The following is a 22393-nucleotide window of genomic DNA, read 5'->3' on the forward strand; positions in this document are numbered from 1 at the left end:
ACATGGTCAAAAATTCTGTTTCTCTAATACAGAAGAAGTGTCAACATAGAATTTGGAACTAGTCAGAGCAACATTATTATTATTATTATTGTGTCTTTAACAACAGTTCTAGCTTTGGCTGGAAGCCCCCATACTTCAGATGGACTTGGGTTTTTCCAACATACAGTTTATATAAGGTCAAAGAAAAGAGGTTTGAAATTATTATTTTGTTCTCACTAATTCCTGTTCTGTTCAGAAAAGATTCTGGTGACTGTAGGCTGCAACAGTTGTTAATGCACCACCTTTGTTCCAATACAAATGTTGCTCAGTGCTGAAGGAGGAGGTCTTGCAGTTTGCCCATTCTCAGCTAGGGCTTGTCCATCTTGCCTCCCTTGTATAGACACCAATATTTTTGTGGCCACATGAGGAGCAACATCAGAGTATTAATGTACATGAAAAGTAATTCAGCTAAAAAAGACAGCTAGATTAAGAAACTGACACAGCCAAAAATTTATCTCTTGCACTAAATGGTTAATGGTAGCAGTCTGGATATAAATTATCTTAGTCTGGAATCTTAATCGTGGTCTCAGGTAAAACTGAAGAGCGAGCAATATGGAGATTCAAGATGATGCAAGCAGTATCAGACCTTTCAGCCTGTCATGCTGAAGACAGGAAGAGGGAAACTAACAGGCCACTTGCTGTAAATGCTTGTTCATTTATGACAGGCTTGTGTTAACTTATTAATAAAACAACAACCCATCTAATGGAAGCATATCTAGCTATCATTTAAATTCTTATGTGTACAGTATGATAGATGCCAGTGTTCTAAGGGTGTGAAGTTGTTTTTAGCTATTTTTCTAGTAGCAAAGCAGCGTAGTACCTCCAAGACCAAATCTACCTGGAAATACTAACACACAAACAAACTAATAATAAAGATTATAAAATTGAAAAGTGGTAATTTTTAATTTTTTTTTGCAATCCCTGTTCCCAACTCTCACAATGAACTAACCATTTTTTACTGACTAGCCAGAAAGATACTATGCTTAAACGTTAAAATGTTAGTCTTGAATTATTTCTTTTAAGCAAACTGTAGGAGAACATTTATATTTCAAACTTGTTATCTGGTTTAATATGGCATACCCATTTTCAAGCAGTGAGTCAAATATTTGACAATATGTATTACAGCTCTAACACTAGAGACATCTTTTGTACATACCTTTCTGTAGGAGTCTTCTATCGTAGGATCGTATTTTTCAACAAATATTCCTTGAACAAACTGTACAGTCTGCAACAAAAAAGTTCTTGTAAGATTCTCTTACATAGTGACATTTTGTGAACACTGTACACAAATCACTGTTCTAGGTATATACTCTGTTATCCATAACATTTTTAAAGCAAATCAAACAATTGTCATAACTACAATTGTAAGAAACAACAGAAAGCTAGATCTGTATGCCTATTTAACTGTTAGATGAAGCAATGCTACACTTGCCTTTATCCACCACCACATGGAGGGTAAGAATTAAAGCATGCATCAATTTAAGGTTTGCCTAACTCTTGAAATTAGTATTAGTTTCTAGCTGACCAGGATACAATACATTTGCACAGCTTTTACATTTTTATTTAGAACTACTTCATCTTCTGCTACTTATTTGCCAGCACAGGAATTAGTCAAAAAACAACTGCCAGCTTTTACTAGTCTTAACTACACTCAGTAGGCTGTTCCTGTGTACCTAGCACGAAGGATGTTTTTAGCACAAGTCAAAGGGAACTTAAGACTCAATGGCCAAGTCAGAGCAGGCACATTCAAATCCAGAAATGCTGCAGTGAGATAAAGAATTCAAAGGTGAACAAAAATGTTATTTCACAATCTAACATGATTTAAGCTTTTCTTTATGAACTGCTGCACAAGAGAATACTTCTTACTCAGGGGAGTGGGTAAGCTCTGGAGCTTACTTTATGGTAAGATGCACAATTAAACAGAAAGATGCAAAGTTCTCAGGTGGGCTGAGAGCATCGTATTTTGTGAACTTTTTCAATTCTAGGCTAGGTCAGACTAAAGCCTTCTGTAATCATTAAACTGTAAATAGAAGAGCTCATGCATTTTAATAATCTACCTGCCACAGGTATATACCTACTCTCACAGAACGGATACAGCAAACACATTAAGCTTCCCACCAACACACAAATCTGTATTTCTATCTGCATAAAAACATTAGAGCTAAAAACACTATGCAAACAGCATCCTGAAGACCTTTCTAGAGACAGGACTTAGAGGGGCAAGCTAGCTCATATCCTTTGAGAGATTCACAAAGGAGCTTGATTTCCCACAGACTGATAGCCAGTTTATCTGTCGAAACCAGACACCCCCATAATGCTGCAGCTCTGCACCTCAGTGCACGAGATGATCAAGCACCATCAACCAAAGCCATACAACAACAGCAGCCTGGGAGAATGCACCAATGGATGCAGATGCACCCAGTAAAGGATCTACCTACTGGCCATGATGCCTCACTGGGCATTACTAACACTTATATTTATTTGTGCACACTTACATAAAGAAATACACATTAGTAGAGAGTGAATTAGAGAAAAAAAATACAATAAGCCTAAAAAAAACCTTACTTGAACTGCCTCATACTTACCAGAGCAGACTTTCCAACACCTCCAGAACCAAGAACCACTAGCTTGTATTCACGCATGATGCAAGAGATAAATCACCCTCAATACCTAAAACACACAAAACATCAGTGATTAAAACTTGACCTATATGCAGGAGGTACAATAATGACACCACAATCCAGTTCACTAAGCAGGGTTTGATAAAAGTTCCTTAGTTAACTTCTTTAATACAGCAGGTTGTTTTCTAACTGTCAGCTCTTAATGCAGCCACAGTAAAATACTGCAAACCATCAGATAAAGTATTTTCTCTACCTCATTACTGGTTCTCCCATAAATATCAAATAAACCCTACTATACTAAAGCTAACAGTTACTATTCATAAGAAATAATTATCCAAGAGGAGATAGCATGAATTTTAAGCATGAATTTTATCATTCTGAAACACTTAAGCACTAAACAAAGAAGCACAGAGACTTTTACAAGAAAATTAAAACCTCTCCTTTCCAGCAAACAAACACTTCTTAAGAAGACCAGCAGGATCCCAGAAATCACTTTCCAAAAAAATCCCTTCCCTAGTCTGAAAACTGTTAAATGTTCCACTAGATCTATTATGACTTATTTAATGAGTAAGTGGAAGCAATTAAAATAGTATTTTGAGACTACATCTCTTCTACAAGCTAGATCTGCTTCACTAGCTGGTGTGGCTACCAACAGCAAACTATGGGATCTGTTTGCTCATCTTTATTGGAAACTGAGCCATCAAACCAAAACAAGGTCAGATTTTGGGACATGTCTTTGGGTCATACCGCTCAAAATCCCTCACCACCTCTTGCAGTTGGGCTGGCAATGAGCCAGCAGGACTGTTACTGCTTTCCTGAGCAAGATCTCAGCTCCTTTCCTGCAGGGACTTATGAGATTGAGTTACCCGTTTTCTCCCCTCTCCACCCCTAAAGAAAGATGAAACCCTCCCCAACTAATGAATAATCTACAGGCCAGGGAAAAGGGAAAGTGCAAGGATCCAACTGAGGTGCTCGTAAAAGGTAAGCAATGGGAAAGTAAGGTAAGAAACACCCATCTCATCAGCAGTAATTTGACAGCATCTCTGAAATTTCTGAAACACCGTCTGTTAGGTGTTGAGCACAAAATGCTAAGATGATTTACACAGAAATGAAACCACCATGGTAGAATCCTGCCTTTACCATCACAGATTAAATCTACTGATTGTCAGAATACAGAGAAATCAAGAGTCAAGGTCCTATATCTTCATGCAAATGCATAATCTTTCAATTATCTAAACTGTCCCTCACAAAAGTAACAGGAGAAGACAGCCTTAAGGAAATTATTGACCTGATGTCCAGCAAAAGAGTTGTCTCCACAGGCTTCCATTACCAATACATTTTGAGACTCTTTGGTGATTTTCGCACCTAATAGGACATCTTTTCACTCCCGACTTAAAAAAACTCTTTCCCTCCCTACAGAATTTTTTGCAAACACAGATCATGAGAACCACTCACACCACAAGTTTTATCTATTTTGCACCACTGTAAATGCTGTTAGATCCAAAAATCCATAAATTGTCCAGTCTTTCCATAAACAGGATTGTTTCCAGCTGTCCTGAAAGGCACCTCTCAAACTCATTACAAGCTAAGCCTATAACTACATTATTGTCATTTATTTAAAACAAACACTCAGTTATTCTTTTATTTTTATAAGGGTATCACTAGAATGACAAAAACATAGTGGAAATCCCAGTAATCTGGGTGAACTGCAGAAATTTCATTGTCTTTAAAAGAAAAGTTTAAGCTGAATTTTTCAGTCCTCAGACTGAAGTTAGCAACTAAATATGGAGATATCAATAATGAAGGCTGACAGTAGCTTAAATGTAACAGAACTTCAGCAGCAGGTACCACATATCTGTTTTAAGTTATTTCTGACTTTTTCTTACTCAATTATCTATACTTCCAAATCCTGAAATAAACTAACTTGGTTTTAGTGAGAGACTGCCAATTTCATTTTTGGCTCTGAAACAGCAATTCAGGAATTTAATGCAAGCTGAAGCTTCTTTCAGCATCCAGATTGAAAGTTCAACCCTAAATATCCAATCATTGTACAACATTCTGAAGCTGATTTTCCTGCTTTAAGTGGTGGCACACAAAGCATATATAGACAGTATTACAGTGTGGTTAGGCAATCTTCTTAATCAATGAATGCCTAAGTAAAAAGCTTCTTAAGATCTTTGAGGACAAAGCCACACTGCAGTAGAAGTTCAACATTTCTCTGACCTTCCCTCCAAACTCAGGTAATGGACATACAAATACTAACTTCTTTCCCCATGACAATTTTTTGTCATTTGTACAGTTACTCTTTAACTCACCAAGAGCACAGTAATGTTTAATATACGCACACACCCATATAGCATAGAGGTAGCTTGGCATCCCTGCACTGATATCATCTGCCATTACACCTTGGAACGGACACAAATGAATGTATTCTCTAAAACAGTTTAAGAAAGCTAACCTGCACATCCCTAACACGGCAGGCAGCAGAGCACCTGCTCCCTGCTTACAGCCTGCTGCCACTTACATCTACCACCCACTGCCTTTGAGCAACAGTACTGATGTTACTCCACCTTTCTTACTGCTTTCTAACAGAAAAGAAAACTTCAACTCCTATCTAAAAGAGCTTTCCTGAGAAAATTTTCCTGCTTGCAGGTCTTTGCCTCCTCATCCAAGAAACCAGTGGATCATGCAGGACACAGCAGTCTGCCACACTACTTGTTGTTGTTAAAGCCTAGCACACACCTTTTCATGGACCAGTATGCCTGATGGCTGCAAGCATGCCCCAGACTCAGCTCTGGCTCTGACCCTTCCCGAACTTGACTTTCCAGCGATTCCCAGCTAACCTGACCTGGCTCTGCTCTTGATCAAACCTATTTTTCCATATCAGATCTGGCAGAAACTGCTGGCATCCTAAATCTCAATCACGCTCTTACTTTATTTTTCAGTTGATACAATGCTTGACTCTGGAACTAATAATGTATCCAGATTCATCTGGATGCCAGCAAGATTTCCTTCTGACTCATTAATGACAAATGAGTGAGGGAAAAAGCAGAAGACAAAGTCTAAAAGAGGAGCTTTAAGCCATAAAACACCATGTCTGGCTGGCATTTGTAGAGTAAGTTAGGGTCAAGTACAACAACAGTATCTGTCTGTAGTCCCCAGACCACTTTGGGATACAAAATGATTATACTTGAACAGGCATAACAGAAATAAAGATACTAGAATAAGTGAACAACAGACAGGCAGGATGTCCCCAGATTTATTGAACACTTGAGATGTATCTACACAACCATCCAACAGTTAAATCGAAGTAAGTTTAAACTTATTCCTAGCAAATATAATGAGTAACTTGTCTGAATCCCCCTCTCCATTTAATGGAGTTCATTTTAAGGGAGAAATTTTGCTTTAAAGGCTGTCTACCTATAAGGTGACTGATCTGCAAGAAGGGAGAGCAATGCCAACTTTCCTTTGCTTTTTCATTTTTCCATTCCCCTGTCTTTAGACAGGAAAATACTGTCAACTATAGCCCCTATGCAGACGCTAAAGTGCAAGAAGATAGGAAGCATGCAAAAATTAAAACCTCTTTTTTCATTTAGTTTGAGCAGGTACTGCCTTTTAACAGCTGAGTTGAGTATTTATATGCACAGATATATCTGACATAACTGAACTGTGGAGATGCTTAACGTAAGATTTAGCTAGAAAAAATGAGGGAAGCTACTCTTTAAAAAACAGCACTATCACAAAATTGATTCTAATGCTGTCTTAAGTATACAATCTCTCAAAAGTACTGAGCTCAATTCTAGACTGCCTCCGTTAACTGCCAGTGAAACCTCAGGAACTGCCTTCCGTACTTCCCGAGATGTAACTCCATAAAATCACTGTGCCTCTCTCACTAGTCTGTTCATATTACCTTTTGTACTTAGTGCATTAGTGCAGAATGTACTAATGAAAGTATTAAGGTAACTGATTAATTCTACTTCTTCGTGGCATACTTAAAGTACTTGATAAACTACTAGAGCACATTTGATATGCACATGGACACTTTTCCCAATAAAGATTCTCTCTGAAGGATGAGCAGCATATCTTTGAATAAACCTATTAGAACAGAAGAAAGAAAGGTTAACCAGGACAAGACACTGAAAATGCAGCATTTCAAAAGTTTCATATCTGACAAGGACTGTAAACATAGAACTTGCTTTCTGCTTCTGTCCTTCTCAGATAAACCAGGAAAAAAGTGCCTCCTGGACATTTTCTTCAATAGTTTCTTGAAGCATGTCTCCAGAAAAATGCAAACCAAAGATGATGCTAAGGAAGTTGACGAATAAATAATCTTACTATAGAGGTGAATGGAAAAAAACCTGCAAACTTACTGCTTGTAAAGCTTTTCTAAAAAGCAACCACTCAATGAAGAATTCAAGGAAATTCATACACCATTGGTAATTGGGCTTGATGTGATAATTGTGAAAGTGGGGTGGGTTTTTTATTTAGCGGTCTTTCAATTCCTTCAGTTTCAAATTTTGGGTTCTGACTGAACTTTGTTATTTAAGGGATGGTAAAGCTAATAATCCTATTTTTTCAAGTGATAGTAAGCCTTATGAAGCTGTAAGTAGACCTCAGCCCCAGGCTGAAGACATGAACTAAGTACAGTCACTTACTTGGAGATATCCCCAAGACTTGCTTATATGAACTAGTTGTTCAGGTGTGGAATTAAATAAACTGGCTCTCCCAGAAGCCTTATCATTTTCAGAAAGGATCATGATAATTCAGTGCTTCACGGACACCATGATTCTTGTTCAGACCCTGACATTTTGGTTGCACTTTATTCACTAAAATTTTCCTAATTCTTTTGCCTCAGAGTATTTACCTCTGTGGAAAAGAGACTTTGTTAGAACCACCTTGAGAACAGCACTCCCAAATTAATCCCAAATATTTGCATGAGAAAAAAAAAAAAAAAAAAGAGTCATACACTAGATTGACAGATGAAACAAATTAACTCACTGTTTTTTTGGCGGGAAAAAAATCCAATATTTTTCTCAGAAAGGGGATACTAGCTGTGTGACAAAACAAGATAACAATGCTCAGATGTTTGAAAAAATAGCACTAGTTCAGTCACAGGACCAGCCAAACTCAGAGGATTATGTCTTTTCAGAGATGTTTCTCATTTCTGATACTGGAATAGACTCAGATGTCCAAACCATCCCAGGATCCACTATGTTTTCAATCTCCTGTCTCAGAACCTTCTTTTCAGGTAAACAACTAATTAAGAAATGATGTGTGCTGTTCTTAGTATTCCCCAAACACTTGCATCTGAGATGTCCTAAATTCTTATCTCTTATCCCAGAGGGTTCCCCCCCTCTGGAAGAATTTCAGGGCATAAGCAGAACTTTGACAACATAGCCCCAAGTGGAAGCCTGTTCATTTTCACCAACTTTTAGAGGCTTTAGAAATTAAAGCAATTCAGATAGCCCTTACTCAACAGGGTAAGTGTACCTCTAATAAAAGAAATTAAACTACTCCAGAGCTGACTTTGACACATTTATAAAAATTCATAAAACCCATTATTCAGAAATCAGTTCTGAAAAGATGATCGGGATCTAATAAAGACTTTCATACTCAAGATTCCTGTAAGTACAGCTACCAACTGTTCAGTAAACAAAGCTAGAAGCAATTTTTATTTCTAGTTTTTACTTGTTTTTGATAGTTTCTGGTCTTGACAATGTATTTCATCAGTTGAACAGCTAGTATCTTTTGGGCACTAATACTGTAATTTTTCTTGGACAAAAATAGCTCTTCAATTATGTTCAAATATTTTAACTGATGTCAGACAACCTTCAGAGGATTTTCAAAAATCTGGCTGGGTGGTTAAGCTTATTCAGTGACATGAAATCATACTGACCACCTGAGAAACAGCCAGAGACCTGAGAACAAGCTACTGTAGCACAAACATGGCGCTAAGGTTTAACCTGCTCCTTGAACAGCCCACAGGGACACTGACACACAGAAAGCTTAACCAAGTTTTCCTTCCACTGAAGGGAGCTACCTTGATTAATACTGCACACAGGGACCATTTCTGCAAAAGCAGCTGACAGCATCTGACCTTGTGAGACTAGCTCCACTGTCTATAATTAGTATAGCTGAATAAAACCAGATTTTTTTTTCTTAAGTCAAAGTTAACTCCCAGCTAGATCTTAAATTTGAACATAAATTTATTGGATGTTGTAAAGGTAAAAGCAGCCTGCTTAAAGTCCCTGATATCTCATGATGAAAGTTTCCTGATGTGAGAGACTAGCAACCATGTGCAACTTGCAGTAGATTCACACAAAATATAAAAAGCATTTTCAAAGCAAGTGATGTAATGAACGTTCTCATGCTACTAAGGATATGCTATGCTTCAACACTTACTGAGTTAAAGTTTCAACTTTGTGCAAAAATTCTAACCTGCCAATTCAAATGTGGAGAACTTTATAAAGTCTATGCTGTAGAATCTATTAAGTTTCAAATGCAATTTGTAGCATTTATCAAGCATATTCTTTGTTTTTGTGGCTGTTTGCCACGATCTTGCATTTTCTCCCTATTCCTGTCAAACAGTCGCCATCCCCCAGGAAACCTGTTTGTGAATGTCCCACCAGTCAGACTTACAGTTAAAATTATAACCTTGTAATTCCTGAACAAACTGAATTGCAAGTAATTTTTATGCTTGCAAAGAAAATCCAGGCAGGCAATAAACAGAAACAACATAGAGATTTTAAAAAATACTACAGGTATATTAAATTCAGAGAATGCATAATTACTACGTTACAATATCTGGCTGTGCATAAGCTAGATATTCAACCATAAAGCCAGTCCTGAGAACTGAGCCAGCAATTTGATGCTGTGAATTTGGCTCTGCAGTCATTACAGAGAAGGGTCAGTATTTAGCTCTACAATTTTTCCAAGTTAATGGATTGCCACATCATAGTACACACAACATTACCTGATATGCATGCTCCTGATTAAAAGCAGATGTAACTATTTGTTTGTCCCCATAATTGTTACACTAAATTTTATCTTTCAAGCTTCAAAACAAGGTAATAGCCAGCAGGACTACAAGTAAGGCATGGAAGTTTTCAGAGTTAAGCTATTTCTTTTCTAAGTGCAGTTTGAAAGTTACTTTAAGCTTGCCAGCTGGCTTAAGGTACTCTTCTTTGGAAAAAGGCATCTTAATTTCTCTTTCAGAAGCAAGACCTAGTCTCAAATTCCATCCAGTATCTGCTTAATATCTGGCAATCCTAGCTCTACTTTGATTGTGACACTGGCTGCTGAACTAGTAAAGCCTGGCATCGGGTTTCCTTCTACAGCTGTAAGCCAATGCTGGGTTTAACTGCAATTCCAGGATCACCTTTTGCCTCTCCTCTATTTTTCTTCCTAACATACAATTACATATGCACCCCTGGCAACACCAGAGCTTGCAGGCCAACATATCATTACTTGTACTATCTTCACTATAAGAAGTGTGGGTTTTATTCAGGTTTGTTTAGATTATGAGCACATCATCAAGGCACAGATATAAAGATTTCCTTCATCATTATATGAAGTTTTGTTACTGGCCATTTAAATCCAGCTAGTGTAGGCCCTTTATGTACAAAGTATCCTTCTGCAGTACAATTTACAGTAATTCTATTACTAATCAGGTTGGTAGCCAGAGAGAAGTTTTACAAATTCCCATATGTCATTTTAATTAAGATTAGAAGTTTTATCTGTTGGAAAGACACTGATTCTATGCAAATTGAGACTACTCACTACTAGCATTCATTAACAGGAATAAAATTATCTCTTTCATGGTAACTGAACCATACCAGTTCAAGTTCCAAGTAATTGTAACTCATGTCTGTTTTAACTCTCAATACTTCCTAATACTTCCCTAAGAGAAACATGGTATTTGAACATGAGCAACAAGCCTCACTGAAAGTCACCCAGATGACACCTATTTTTACCAATGGTTCTTTTGTTACAGCTTCAGACATCTTCCTGAGGGTAACCCGAAAAAGGCATACACTGACACCCAGCAACAACCACTATTTTCTGCCACATGGTTTTGCTACTTGTGCAATGACAGAGGTTCAACCTTAACTCCTCCTTTTCACAATTAGCTTCATTAGCTGAATCCACTGATGAACATGAGTTTCTAAAAGGTCTGACATGCTTAATGGAAGGGGGTGAAACCCGAGCAAAAAAAAAAAAAAAATCCTGTTCTCTTTCTGGCAGCAAGGCGGTATCACTTTGAACCTAGGGATGGTTGCCCTGCAGATAATGTCCAACCCACAAGCAAACCTTAACCAGAAGGTGACAACTGCAGACATTGATCTTCTCACCTCTGCCCATATGGAGATGCACAGACAACTTGGTTGTTCTTTAGGCAACTGTTAAGTTGCTACAAGCTCCAGAAGAGGGTACTGAAGAAAAACCCCAAACACAAAAAACACTCAACCAATTAAAACTAAACCCCACAGAAAAAATCCCACCCACTAAAACAATTCCCCATCCCCTTGTCCCCTGCCAAAAAAACCCCAACCAACAAAACAGATCCAACCCAAAAAACAAACCAACAGCCTACATAAAAACAACTCTAGCTAATGTCTGCATGCAAAGCTGTGAACTGCTATAGCTCTACACCTGCTCTGTGAGCAGCTGATGCACCTTAGCACCCCTAGAACTCTCATTTAATGGGCCACAAATTTTCAAGAGGTGAAAGATCTGAGTTAGGAGCATAACACCAAAGGTAAGCAATTCACACTTGCAAGCCTGAGCTCATGTCCTCTCCCATGAGGACACCTACACAAAAAACTGAATAATTTTAACCAAATGAATTTGAATTACACTCATCCCCACACCACTTTCAATTACATGAACTAGATCTTTAGTACCAAGTTACCAAATTAATGAGGATTAAACTTGTTTAATCAAGTCTCCACAAGATTGTATTTGAATCTTCTTAAGATCACTCTCGTTCATATTTAGACCATAATTCTTGGTTCCTCTGCATCTTAAAAGCTTGCCATTTTCTGGAGAAACCTGTCATACCTCAAAACTCACTTTGCTAGAAGCCAAACTTTATTTGGTTTGCATGGCAATGTTTTGTTAGCTAGGTGGCTTCTGGTGAGAAGCTGCCAGAAGCTTCACCCATCTCCAGTGCCAGGTGAGCTCCAGGACAGACCCACTGCAGGCCAAAGCTGAGTCCATTAGTAACAGCAGCACCTATGGAACAACATATTTAAGAAGAGGGCTGGAGGGGTCAACTGCGAGGGGAACAACAGCAGCAGAGAAAGGAGTGAGAATATGCAAGAGCAACAACTCTGCAGACACCAAACTGAAGCGAAGAAGGAGGGGGAGGAGGTGCTGCAGGTGCCTGTGCAGAGATTCCCCTGCAGCCATGGTGAGACAGGCTGTCCCACTGCAGCCCATAGAAGACCCCAGGCCAGAGCAGCTAAATGCCTGAAGGAGACTGCAACACTATGGGAATAATATGCTGGAATAGTTTGTTCCTGAAGGACTGCACCCCCAGAAGGGACTGCCACTGGAGAAGTTTGTGAAGGACTATCTCCCATGGGAGACCCCACACTGGAGCAGGGGAAGAGTGTGTGGAGTCCTACTGAGGAAGGAGCAGCAGAGACAACACATACACGGTACTGACTGTAGCCCCCATTCCCTACCCCACTGTGCCTCTAAGGGAGAGGTGGTGGAAAATTTAGGAGCTAAGTTCAGCCAGGGAAGAAGGTGTTACTAAGATTTGGGTTTATTTCTCATTATCTTATCCTATATGATTTGCAATAAATTAAACTGATTTCCCCAAGCTAAGTCTATTTTATCCCCATGACAAAAACTGGCAAGAGGTCTTCCCTGTCCTTATCTTGACTCACAAGCCTTGTGCTGTATTTTTTCTATCTGCAGCGAGTTGACCCTGGCTGGATGCCAAGCACCCACCAAAGACTCTTTACCATAAGCTTCTGCCCTGGACAAGGGAGAGAAAATATAATGAAAGGTTCATGAATTGAGGTAAGGACCAGAAGAGATCACTCAACAAATCCAATGAGAAGCAAAAAAGGCTGGAATTAGAGATATTAACTGAATTTATTACTAACAAAATCAGAGCAGGATAATGTGGTTTTAAGAAGACCGTAAAACACCTTCCCCTCACCCCTCCCTCCTTCCTAAATTTTACCTTCTTGCCCAGAAGCACAGGGAGAAGGGAATGGGTCAGTTCATCACAGGTTCTTTCTCCCATTGCTCAGGGAGAGGAGTCCTTCCCCAGCTCCAACACAGGGTCCCTCCCACAGGAAATAGTTCACCACAAATTACTCCAATGTGAGTCCATCTCACTAACAACAGTTCTCTGCAAATGGCTGCAAAGAGTCCATTCCATGGGCAACAGAACCCCTCAAACTGCTGCAGCATGGATCACTCTTCCACAGGGTGCAGTCCTTCAAAGACACGCTGCTCCAGCATTCGTCCCCCATAGGATCACAAGCTCTACCAGGGCACTTCTCCAGTGTGGGGCTCTTCCCTCCATCAGTCTGCAAGTCCTGCCAGGAGCCTGCTCCAGCACAGGCCTCCCATGGGTTCACAGGCTCCTCTCAGGAATCCACCTGCAGTGGTGTGGGCGTCCTCCACAGGCTGCAGGTGGATCTCTGCATCCTCATGGTCCTCCATGGGCTGCAGGGGCACAGCTGCATCACCATGGGCTGCACCACAGGCTGCAGAGGAATCCCAGCTTTGGTGCCTGGAGCACCTCCTGCCTCTCTTTCTTTACTGACTTTGGTGTTCGTGGAGTTGCTCCTCTCACATGTGCTCACTCTGCTTTTCTCTGGCTGCAATTACAAATGTGCAGTGACTTCTTTTTTCTTTCTTCTTCCTAAATCTGTTATCACAGAGACATTACCACCATTTCTAATTGGTCAAGCTTTTACTAGTGGCATGTTCATCTTTGGAACTACCAGGGACTGGATCTGCCAGGCACAGAAGAAGCTTCTAGCAGCTTCTCACAGAAGATAGTCCTATAGCCTACATGCTACCAAACTTTGCCTATGCAAACCCCATATAGTTGAGAAGGGGAGTGATACAGCAGCTTTGGTGGGCACCTGATGTCCACCCAGGGTCAATCAACAACAAATCAAACACATTGATAAGGTAACAGAAGATGTCCAAAGGTTACTGAAACGTAAAATTGACTTTAGAGTTTTGGATGGGCAGACCTTTCTAAACAAAATCTGCACGTCTGTCTTCTAAGAGTCATCTATTATTTACGCTATGACAATCACAATCACCACAGCACTTGAATGAGCATCACCACTACATCCTTAACCCTTCACTGAGGAGTTTTACTGTTAGCAAGTTAAATACAAGCATCTCAAAGCAATCTGTATTTGGGGCAAAGCCCAAGCAGAAGAATGACTTTTCAGTCTGCCCTGACTGTCCCAGTGAAGCAGGTTTATCCTTCAGGGAACCAGTCCTTCATCCCCACGTTGCTTAAGGCGCCTGCAGTTTACCAAATGCTTGCTCTCTTTAGGTTCTTGTGATCTGTGACTTCAGCCTTCTGTAGGCAAGCCTGTGAATGATTCCTTATTTTCACTTCCACCACAGCAGATTCAGCATTCAGCTCAGAAAAGAGGCTTCAGGCTTCCTCTGTGAAACTTACAGCTTATTTTAAAAGTAGTCTCACAATAAGATTAAGTAACAGAAGAATTGCATTACCTGTAAGTACAAATATTTTCAAATTAACATATTTGTCTTTGAAAAACGTTTTTGCAAACTGGATCTTAAGATCCTGCCTCTGGCTAGAAGCAGAACGAGTTAGCAAGATTGCACATTGTTCAAAATATTGGTTACTGCAGCTTAATTATGTCCAAACTAACGTGTACTTAATGGTGCTTCTCCACCAGTTTCCTGGCAAATCAGGACCCAGATTTCCAGCAGAAAAGGAGGACTTCAGGACGTTTTTGCTCTTCAAGCATAAAACTGGACAACCTACTAGATCTTTCTGTTCCAGGCTCCACATGAAATATTCTTACTTTGTCACTCTAATTTGTACTTACATTAACACAGCACTCTTCTTCTGAGATTACTCTTAAGAGTTGATGAAAAGCAATACACAGAACAAAAGGATGCCAAACATAAGCATACACAGCAGCCTAAAGCCCTTAATTGTAAAACCTCATTTTCAACTCCTCAGTCTTCGCAGAATTTCAGCTACCACACTTGAGTTTTCTATGCAAGATCTCTGGCTGAACCTCAATTTAGCTTTGGGCAATTCCTGAAATAAAAGGTTTAAGGTGATCAAGACAAAAACCAGAGGATCATTAAAAATATAAGCAAACAAAAATTGCAGCTCAAATATAAAGAAAGGTGAAAAAGTAACAATAAAATAACGACATAGAGTAAGTACAGGTATACATAGCTGTAATTTAAAAATGCTTGCTTCCCTCTCTAGTATTCAGATTTAAAAGCAAGTAGAAAATTGTACACCAAAAGTAAGAACATTTGAAGACCAAGCATCCAGAAAAAACTAGCTACAAGTGCTTGCTTATTATAGTATTACAGCTTCTCTCTATTTGTCTCCAAACCTACCCAATGTCCACAGAGATTAAGTGCCAGGGGGTCTCCTCTTTGGTGAAATCCCATCTAATCTGCTACTGAGTCAAAAAAGATATATCAGAAAAATGCAAGAGTGATATTCTCCAGCATGACAGTCAGCTAGCTATTCTTGCCTCTTCAGTGCTCCTTGATGCCACAGGACTACTACAGTCTCTTTGATTCTACCAAGTGACAATTTGATGACAATTTGGCATCACTTTCTAGAAGCATGGCACATTCTGAAATAACTTATCTTGGTAGAGGGTTAGATTTTTGAACATAAGAGCTCACAGAAAACACAAGTCCAAGGCATCTTGAACGTGTTGCTATAAAACCACCTTGGAAATTCATCCATAGATTGGTAGCATATTTGTAAGAATTCTGAAGGAGAGTTCACATTTGCCACAAACTCATTTTTGACACTCCTCATCATAAAACCCATGAAGACAACATTGTATTTTCTGTATGCTTCTACCAATAAAAACAACAGACACTAAATAACAAATATTCCTGAATAGGAATAAAATCACCAGACTCATAGAATGTCTACTGCCCATCAAATCTCCATTTTATACAAGTCAGAAGAGTCAAAAAAAGACAGTATGATACATCCTTATCCATACTAACAACATAAATATAACTCCAGAAGTGCAAGAGTCAATATTTTGCCAAGCTGTACTAACTTATACACTCTCCCAACCAAAAGAAAATCCTTCAGCAATATTTTATCCAAAACACAATCATATGAAGCCAAGTAGGCTACATTTATGGGTCAATTAGTACATCAGAATGTTACCTTGTAGGTAGCTTCACAGTGAAAGATCACAGGAGAGTTACTGACAGCATCTTACAAATTCTAACAACCCCCCTAACTGCTTCATGTGTACAAGATTAGTGACAGATCCCTGTACGCTGTTGGGCTGTCCCCGCACACACCCGGACACAGCCAGGCACACAGAATGGCCTGAGTAGAAAGGGACCTATGAGATTGTGTAGCTCTGCCAGGCACACACAGGGATTCCACCCCCTACATCAGGCAGCTCAGGGCCCCACCCAGTCTGGCTTTGATCATTTCCACAACTCAGTAGCAACAGTACTTGTCACCTGATAAATACATCAATCTGGTCCTAAACACTCTATTGCAGAAAGTAAGATTTTTAGGTAACTTCCACGTCAATGGAGATTACTTCTGCTCCACATTCCAATTTACCCTTCTGCAACAGTTTGCAACTTTCCACTAGTCTTCTAACAAATCACTTCTAGGGGAGGTATTAGACCAAGTGTTATAGAAATTTGATTAACTTGCAAACAGGGATTGTACAGTTTCACAGCTTAACAATCACTGTTATCTGGGTTGTGATGTATTCCAATGTTCATCTCAAATAAAAAATACTGACCATACATGAAACTGCTAAAAATAAAAAAAAAATCAAAGTAGCTGGTCTGACTCTGCAATTACCAAAACCACTTTCACTTGTGTAGTGCTGAAGTGCCACTCCTAGTGACAGGTTCTCCTTCTATCTCCTGTACGTGCCCTCTGAACTCCACACAGATAACTCACAAGTGTCTGCAGCTCATCCTTGACAGAGACGTGGTGGCACTGATTTTTTTTGCTTCCTCCTGATATACGAAGCATGCTTTTAAGAAACTTTTCTTCACTGCAGACATAAAAAAAGTGAAGGCACAATTGGTTAGCTTTCAGAAACAGAGACTGTGAGTGGGAAAAAATAGGACAAGACTTCAAAAGCTAAGACAACTAATGCAGAAAAACAAAAAGAAAGAAAGTTGCAGGGACTATCTGTGTTGACAAATTATTTCAGTTTAACTGAAGACAATGTCACAGAAAGTTATAGAGTAAGCTATAGTAATAGAAATGCTGAAGTACATATTTTCTTTTAATCCAGATTACCTACTGAAATGAGGTAATAACTGCTATAATTAAAGCTTGTAACAGTCACTTCAATGTCAACAAATCTTGATGCAAAGAACACATTCTCCTGAGTTTCTATGAAAAAAAAAATTAATGACAGAGTCTTGCTTTGTTTTCAGTTATAAAAATGAACTGTTCTCCAGTTCCAGGTCCTCAATACTGCCCAAAAATTTAATCATGTAAGGTTTCTCACAGCTCTACAATGTATCTTCCAATTAGAGATACATTGGAAATTATTTCACGAATGAGTAACAGTGGCACACAATATCCATTTTGCTGAAGACCTGGTCAAGTCATTCAGATTTAGGCCAGCTTCCTGTGTTGCAACAGCTGCAGGAATGATACCAAGTGATCTAAGAAAGTACAGATTTCCTGAAGAGAATTTCAAGCTGGGGAGAAACATGAGATGTTGCTTGTCTGGCACAGGATGCAAACACCAATCCATGAGAAGGGCTAGGCTGTCCTACCCCTGCACTACGGTCTAGCCTTTCTCCCTTGGTCAGGAATGAACTAACTATGTGGACTTACTCGGCAGTCTCTTTTTGTAGCTGCATAGCCAGGACTTACTTCAAATAACATCAAGTCCTTAGATTAATAACTATAGAGTGCTGACTGGGACAGCATACAAAATAATGTCAAATGCCTCCTCTTCCTCCTGGTTCACCTCTAAAAAGTTTCTGTAATTCTATAACAACACATTTCTCTAGGGTCTGACAGTGACTTTCACTCTACTGCTTCAGTAGTAAAAATCACAATTAAAACACTGCTCTTGAAAAAGAAGCATCCTGAATAGCTAGAGGGCCCCCAAATAATTAATTTTATATTTCAAAAACTGCCTAATAGGCAGATTTCCAACCTGGTGTTTACAGCCTTCCTCCCTTTCCTTGCTCTTGGAAGGGAGAACATACAGTATGAGTACGTCAGGAGCTCACAACAGCATGCATGAGCAGGCACACATAAAAATAAAAAACTTTTTCACTTTAGCTGTTACAATGTTTCTTTACACATTCTAAAGCTTGAGAAATGAGAGTTTCCAGCAGCCATAACCTACTGCTGCTTTTGAAGGTAACCTCATTCAACTCCTTCATGAAGAAACAGTCTGTACCAGCAGACAAGGTCTTTGACTTTCTCAAAATAGCACTTGCCTACCACAAGCAAACTGCCATAACTTCACTAAAATATTACCTCTACTATGCCTGTCTCACCCAGTTGCCTCATGCATGACAGGCCTTAAGGAAAAAGCCATATATTAGATGCTCTAAGATACAACAGATCTACTACACTCAACTGTTAAACAACTTTGAAAACTCAGCTCGAAAACAGGTGTATTAACTGCATTAAAGTACAAAAGCACTTTTCCCCCCTGCTTTATGCAAGAAAAATAGAAACACAGCATCTTAACCACATCTGAGCAGGAAAACAAAGTTTGCCTTGAAATATGAAGGTGTAGTTACTGTAGCTACTCCTTTCATCTCCCTGAACAAGGAGGCTGTCTAAAATATCCCTGTACCCGACCTAGATGCAGCAGAGCACAGCAGAGGCCTGCCCCAGCTCAGCAGGGATCCAGCACACCGACACCACACAGCGCACCTGGTCTGCTCTTGGATCAGCTCTGAGCCGAAGGAGCGGCAGCACTCACAGCCACAAGCTACACACGGACTGGTGTCGCACAGCTCGTGCTGAGCGATCTGCTCTGCTAAGGGAGCAATTCTGATTAAAACTCCCAACTGGAGCCCAACCTGAGAACAGAACACTCTCAAATGTCAGCGAGGTATCTGAAAGCCATCTAAGCATTCCTTAGAAAGGCCAATTCACACAGGAGCTGCCCACCCTCTCAGCATACACCCAAGGACAAGAGTGCCTGTTTTTATCAGTAAGACATTCTTATCCTCAAGAGCACCTCTCTGTACCTAACCCCGAGCAGCTCAGAGCTCTGTGCATGACAGCATTGGCACGGTAGCAGTAAGCATCAACTACTCAAGTACTTCTGTGACTCTTGCACTTCCCACACCCCAGATGATAGGTGGACAACTGTTTATTTTAGTTCCCTGTCACATTTACTGTGAGATCACGAGCTACAGTGTAGCCTTCAGCACACTTCCTTCCTCAGCCATGGAAGCAATTTCTTTCTCCTTTTGTAGGCCCTCACCTAGATTCCCATCTGTTTGCCTCTGCTCCAGAAAGGCTCTCAATTAAAAAGACAGTCAGTTTTACTCTGCAAAAACTGGCACAGCACAAAAAGAACTGTCATGGCTCACTTCAGATTTATTTTTGATGAACTGTCCTACAGGAGAGCTTTGGAACAAAATAGCACAATTTTAATTCCACTCAGAAAACTTATCTGGTGCACATATACAGTAATAGAAACACAAGTACAGACAGTAAGAAGTCTATTGGGTTTTTTCCCCCCGTATAAAAGTTCTGGTTTTACTTCTTTTTTGGTCTTTGAACTCTGTTTTGCAGATGATTTCACACCTCGGCAGACAGGTGCTCCAAGTATGATCATCTTCATTGCAAAAAAAATACATGGCACTTACACTGTGCAGTGTATCTTCAAACTCAGTTACTTGGGTACAGAAAATAATAGGTTTTACACTACAGCTCTAAGTTAAACCTGAAGTAGCTCACAACACTACAAGAAGCATCCCTGAAACATAAATGTACCAAAGGAATAAAACATCACATCTCATTAGTCAGTTTATTTTTGCAAAGCCTTTAATGTGAATAGTACAAGTATACCCCACTATTCACTCAGTTTGTTTTTATCTAGAACGAAGTCTACAGGATAGATTTTGAGGAAGAGTTAAAAAAAAGATTCAATGAATAATAAAAATTTAAATACTCAACTCTACCAAGTTTGGTTGGTTTTTTCCCCTCCCAAAAGCTTGTGATTTTAATATAAAGGCAAGCCATCGAAAAGGTAATAACTTAAATAATGTTACAAGTTTTTCACAGAGATAAGAAACTCTTTCCAAAGGGAAATACTCTTGTTTTCGAATGGTTATTCTTAAATGTAATGTGATTGCTTCACTGCCCTTTAGTTATAATTCACGGAAAGGAAGAGTGTTTCTTGACTCCTTTTCTTATAAGAGTAATTTCATCATATACTTCACAGTGAAAGACTACTGAAAAGTCTTTGTCATACACTATCTACACATCTCATGCTGGGGTAAGATGTAGCTGTTATATGTGAAAAATTACAATTACATTAATCAAAACATCTAAATGCAAGAACACATAGACAACCTGTATGATTTTCAACCTGGGCATCTCTGACATACCCTCTGTCTTCGAACTCTACTACCTTACTATCATATCCCAAAGATATCCCAAAGCAGTACAGAGAAAGACTTTCCTTTATTTGTTTCATTTACCCTGAGCATCATAATCCATGCCTTCAAGATGGAAACAGGAGTAAAAGCATGCTATTCTTTTTTGAAAAAACCTTGGTTTCTCATCCTCTTCTGTAATCTAGGGCCAATGCAAGAACAGATTTGGTTTTATTCTCCCCTCTGCAAACTTTGTTTTCCTTCCACCACCTCTTCACTAACGCACGCAGAAGGGTACCAGGACCTCAGGCTCAGTAAACGGGTTTGGCGCAGGAAGTGTCAGTCAAATTCTTCCATTTGCTTTGACACGGGTGATGGTGGGGCGCTTAGACGAGGCGAACATCCCTGTCATTTCCTCTTCATTTTGCGATAAGCAGGAAGGGCACTCGCAGGCCCCGCGCTGGCCGCCTGTCCCGCTCGTGTTCCCCCCAGCAGGCACAGCCCGGCGGGCTGCCCGGGCCGGCCGCGCCCGGCCTGACCCCCCCGCCTCGCCCCCACGCCCGGCCGGAAAGAGCGAGCGGCTTCTCTCCCGCGGCCGGACTAGGTGGGGCTCGCCTCGGACTTCCCGCTGACAACGCCGGCGGCCGCCGGGCACCGTCCCCTTCCCCGCCCGCGCCGGGCGTCACCCGCCCCTCCCCGCGGCCGTGCGGGCCCCACGTCGCGGCCCCGACCCGCGGGGTTACAACTTTCCGCTTCCGCTCCAACTTCTGCTCCGCGGACCGGCGGCCGGGCGGCGGCGGCGAACGGCAGGGCCGGGCCCTGGGCCCGACCGCGAAGGCTGCCCCCCGGCGCCCCGCTCCCCCCACCCCCTCGGGGTCCCACCACGCCTGAGGCCGGACGAGGCGGCGGCTCCCGGTTCCACTTCCGCCATGTTCCGGGCTGGTGCCCCTTTCCTCAGAGCGCGCCGCTCCCCGCCGTCGCCGCCGCCACCCCCCTCTCGCCGCCGCCGCCGCCCCCACCCCACCCCGCCCCGCCCCGCCCCGCCACCTGTACCAGAGACGCCGCGCCGCTCCCCGCCACAGCGGCTCGGCCCGGCCCGGCCCGCGCTGCCCTCCGCAACCCACCGGACAGCGCCTCCGCTCCCCGCCGACCGCGCGCCGCCGCCTCGCCGGCCGATCCCGCTGCGCCGCGCCCGCTGCGCTCCGCTCGGCTCCGCTGCGCTCCGCTCGCCGCCTGTGCCGGGGCGCGGCTCGGGGCCGTCGCCGTGACGCCGCACGCCCAGCCTCGCTCTGGCGCGGCGGGGGCGGAGGGAGGGGCGGGCGCGGGGAGGGCTGACCTCGCGCACCGCCCCCCGCGCACGCGCACGCCCGCGGCCGCCCCGCCCCACCGCGGGCTGGGGGCTGAGGGGCCGGGGCTGAGGGGCCGGGATGGCCGGGATGGCCGGGGTCTCCTTGGGGGAACACCGCCCCTCGAGTGCGCTCCAGCTGGGAGCCGTGGCTTAGTCACAGCTCAAAGGTGCGCCGAAAGCACATCATGGTTGCTTAAAGTTAATTAAGAACGTAAAGAGACGGAAAAGTAAATGCCAGCGCACTATTTCCTGCGTTTCTAAAAAGGTGTTGAGATCCACTAGTGAAGGGTGTTTCAGAGATGCCGCATACTGCTGGTTTTATGTGGACCATTATGTCTCTGGATGTGAAAAGTCTTATCATTATTCTTGCCTGTACAAAGCAGGATTCCCAGTGCCTGCAAATAATTACCGTATTAGCTTTTCTGTTAATTTAGTCCTAAGATATGCAAATCACGTTTCTCCGCCGTCCCCCCGATGTCACCTATATTTTCCAAGTTACAAAGGGTTTAGCTGATAAAGATTAAATGAGCATTTCTGTTTCTAGGAAACACTGAGTAAGCAAAGAGTTAACGTGGTGCTT

The 22393-nt window shown here is 41.5% G+C and overlaps 1 protein-coding gene across 1 annotated transcript in view; it reads right to left on the bottom strand.

Annotated features, from left to right (window-relative positions):
* RAP1B (RAP1B, member of RAS oncogene family) overlaps positions 1-21663 on the bottom strand; it is a 34643-nt gene extending 12980 nt beyond the window's left edge. The window contains exons 1-3 of the mRNA XM_063155094.1: positions 21590-21663; positions 2625-2709; positions 1196-1264 (exon numbers count right to left, since the gene is read on the bottom strand). Coding sequence (XP_063011164.1) covers positions 1196-1264; positions 2625-2681 — 126 coding nt within the window. The 5' untranslated portion in view covers positions 2682-2709; positions 21590-21663. The remainder of the gene's footprint in view (positions 1-1195; positions 1265-2624; positions 2710-21589) is intronic.
* Between the last annotated feature and the right edge of the window lie 730 nt (positions 21664-22393).

Source organism: Melospiza melodia, chromosome 4 (assembly GCF_035770615.1).
Source record: "Melospiza melodia melodia isolate bMelMel2 chromosome 4, bMelMel2.pri, whole genome shotgun sequence".
NCBI lineage: Eukaryota > Metazoa > Chordata > Aves > Passeriformes > Passerellidae > Melospiza > Melospiza melodia.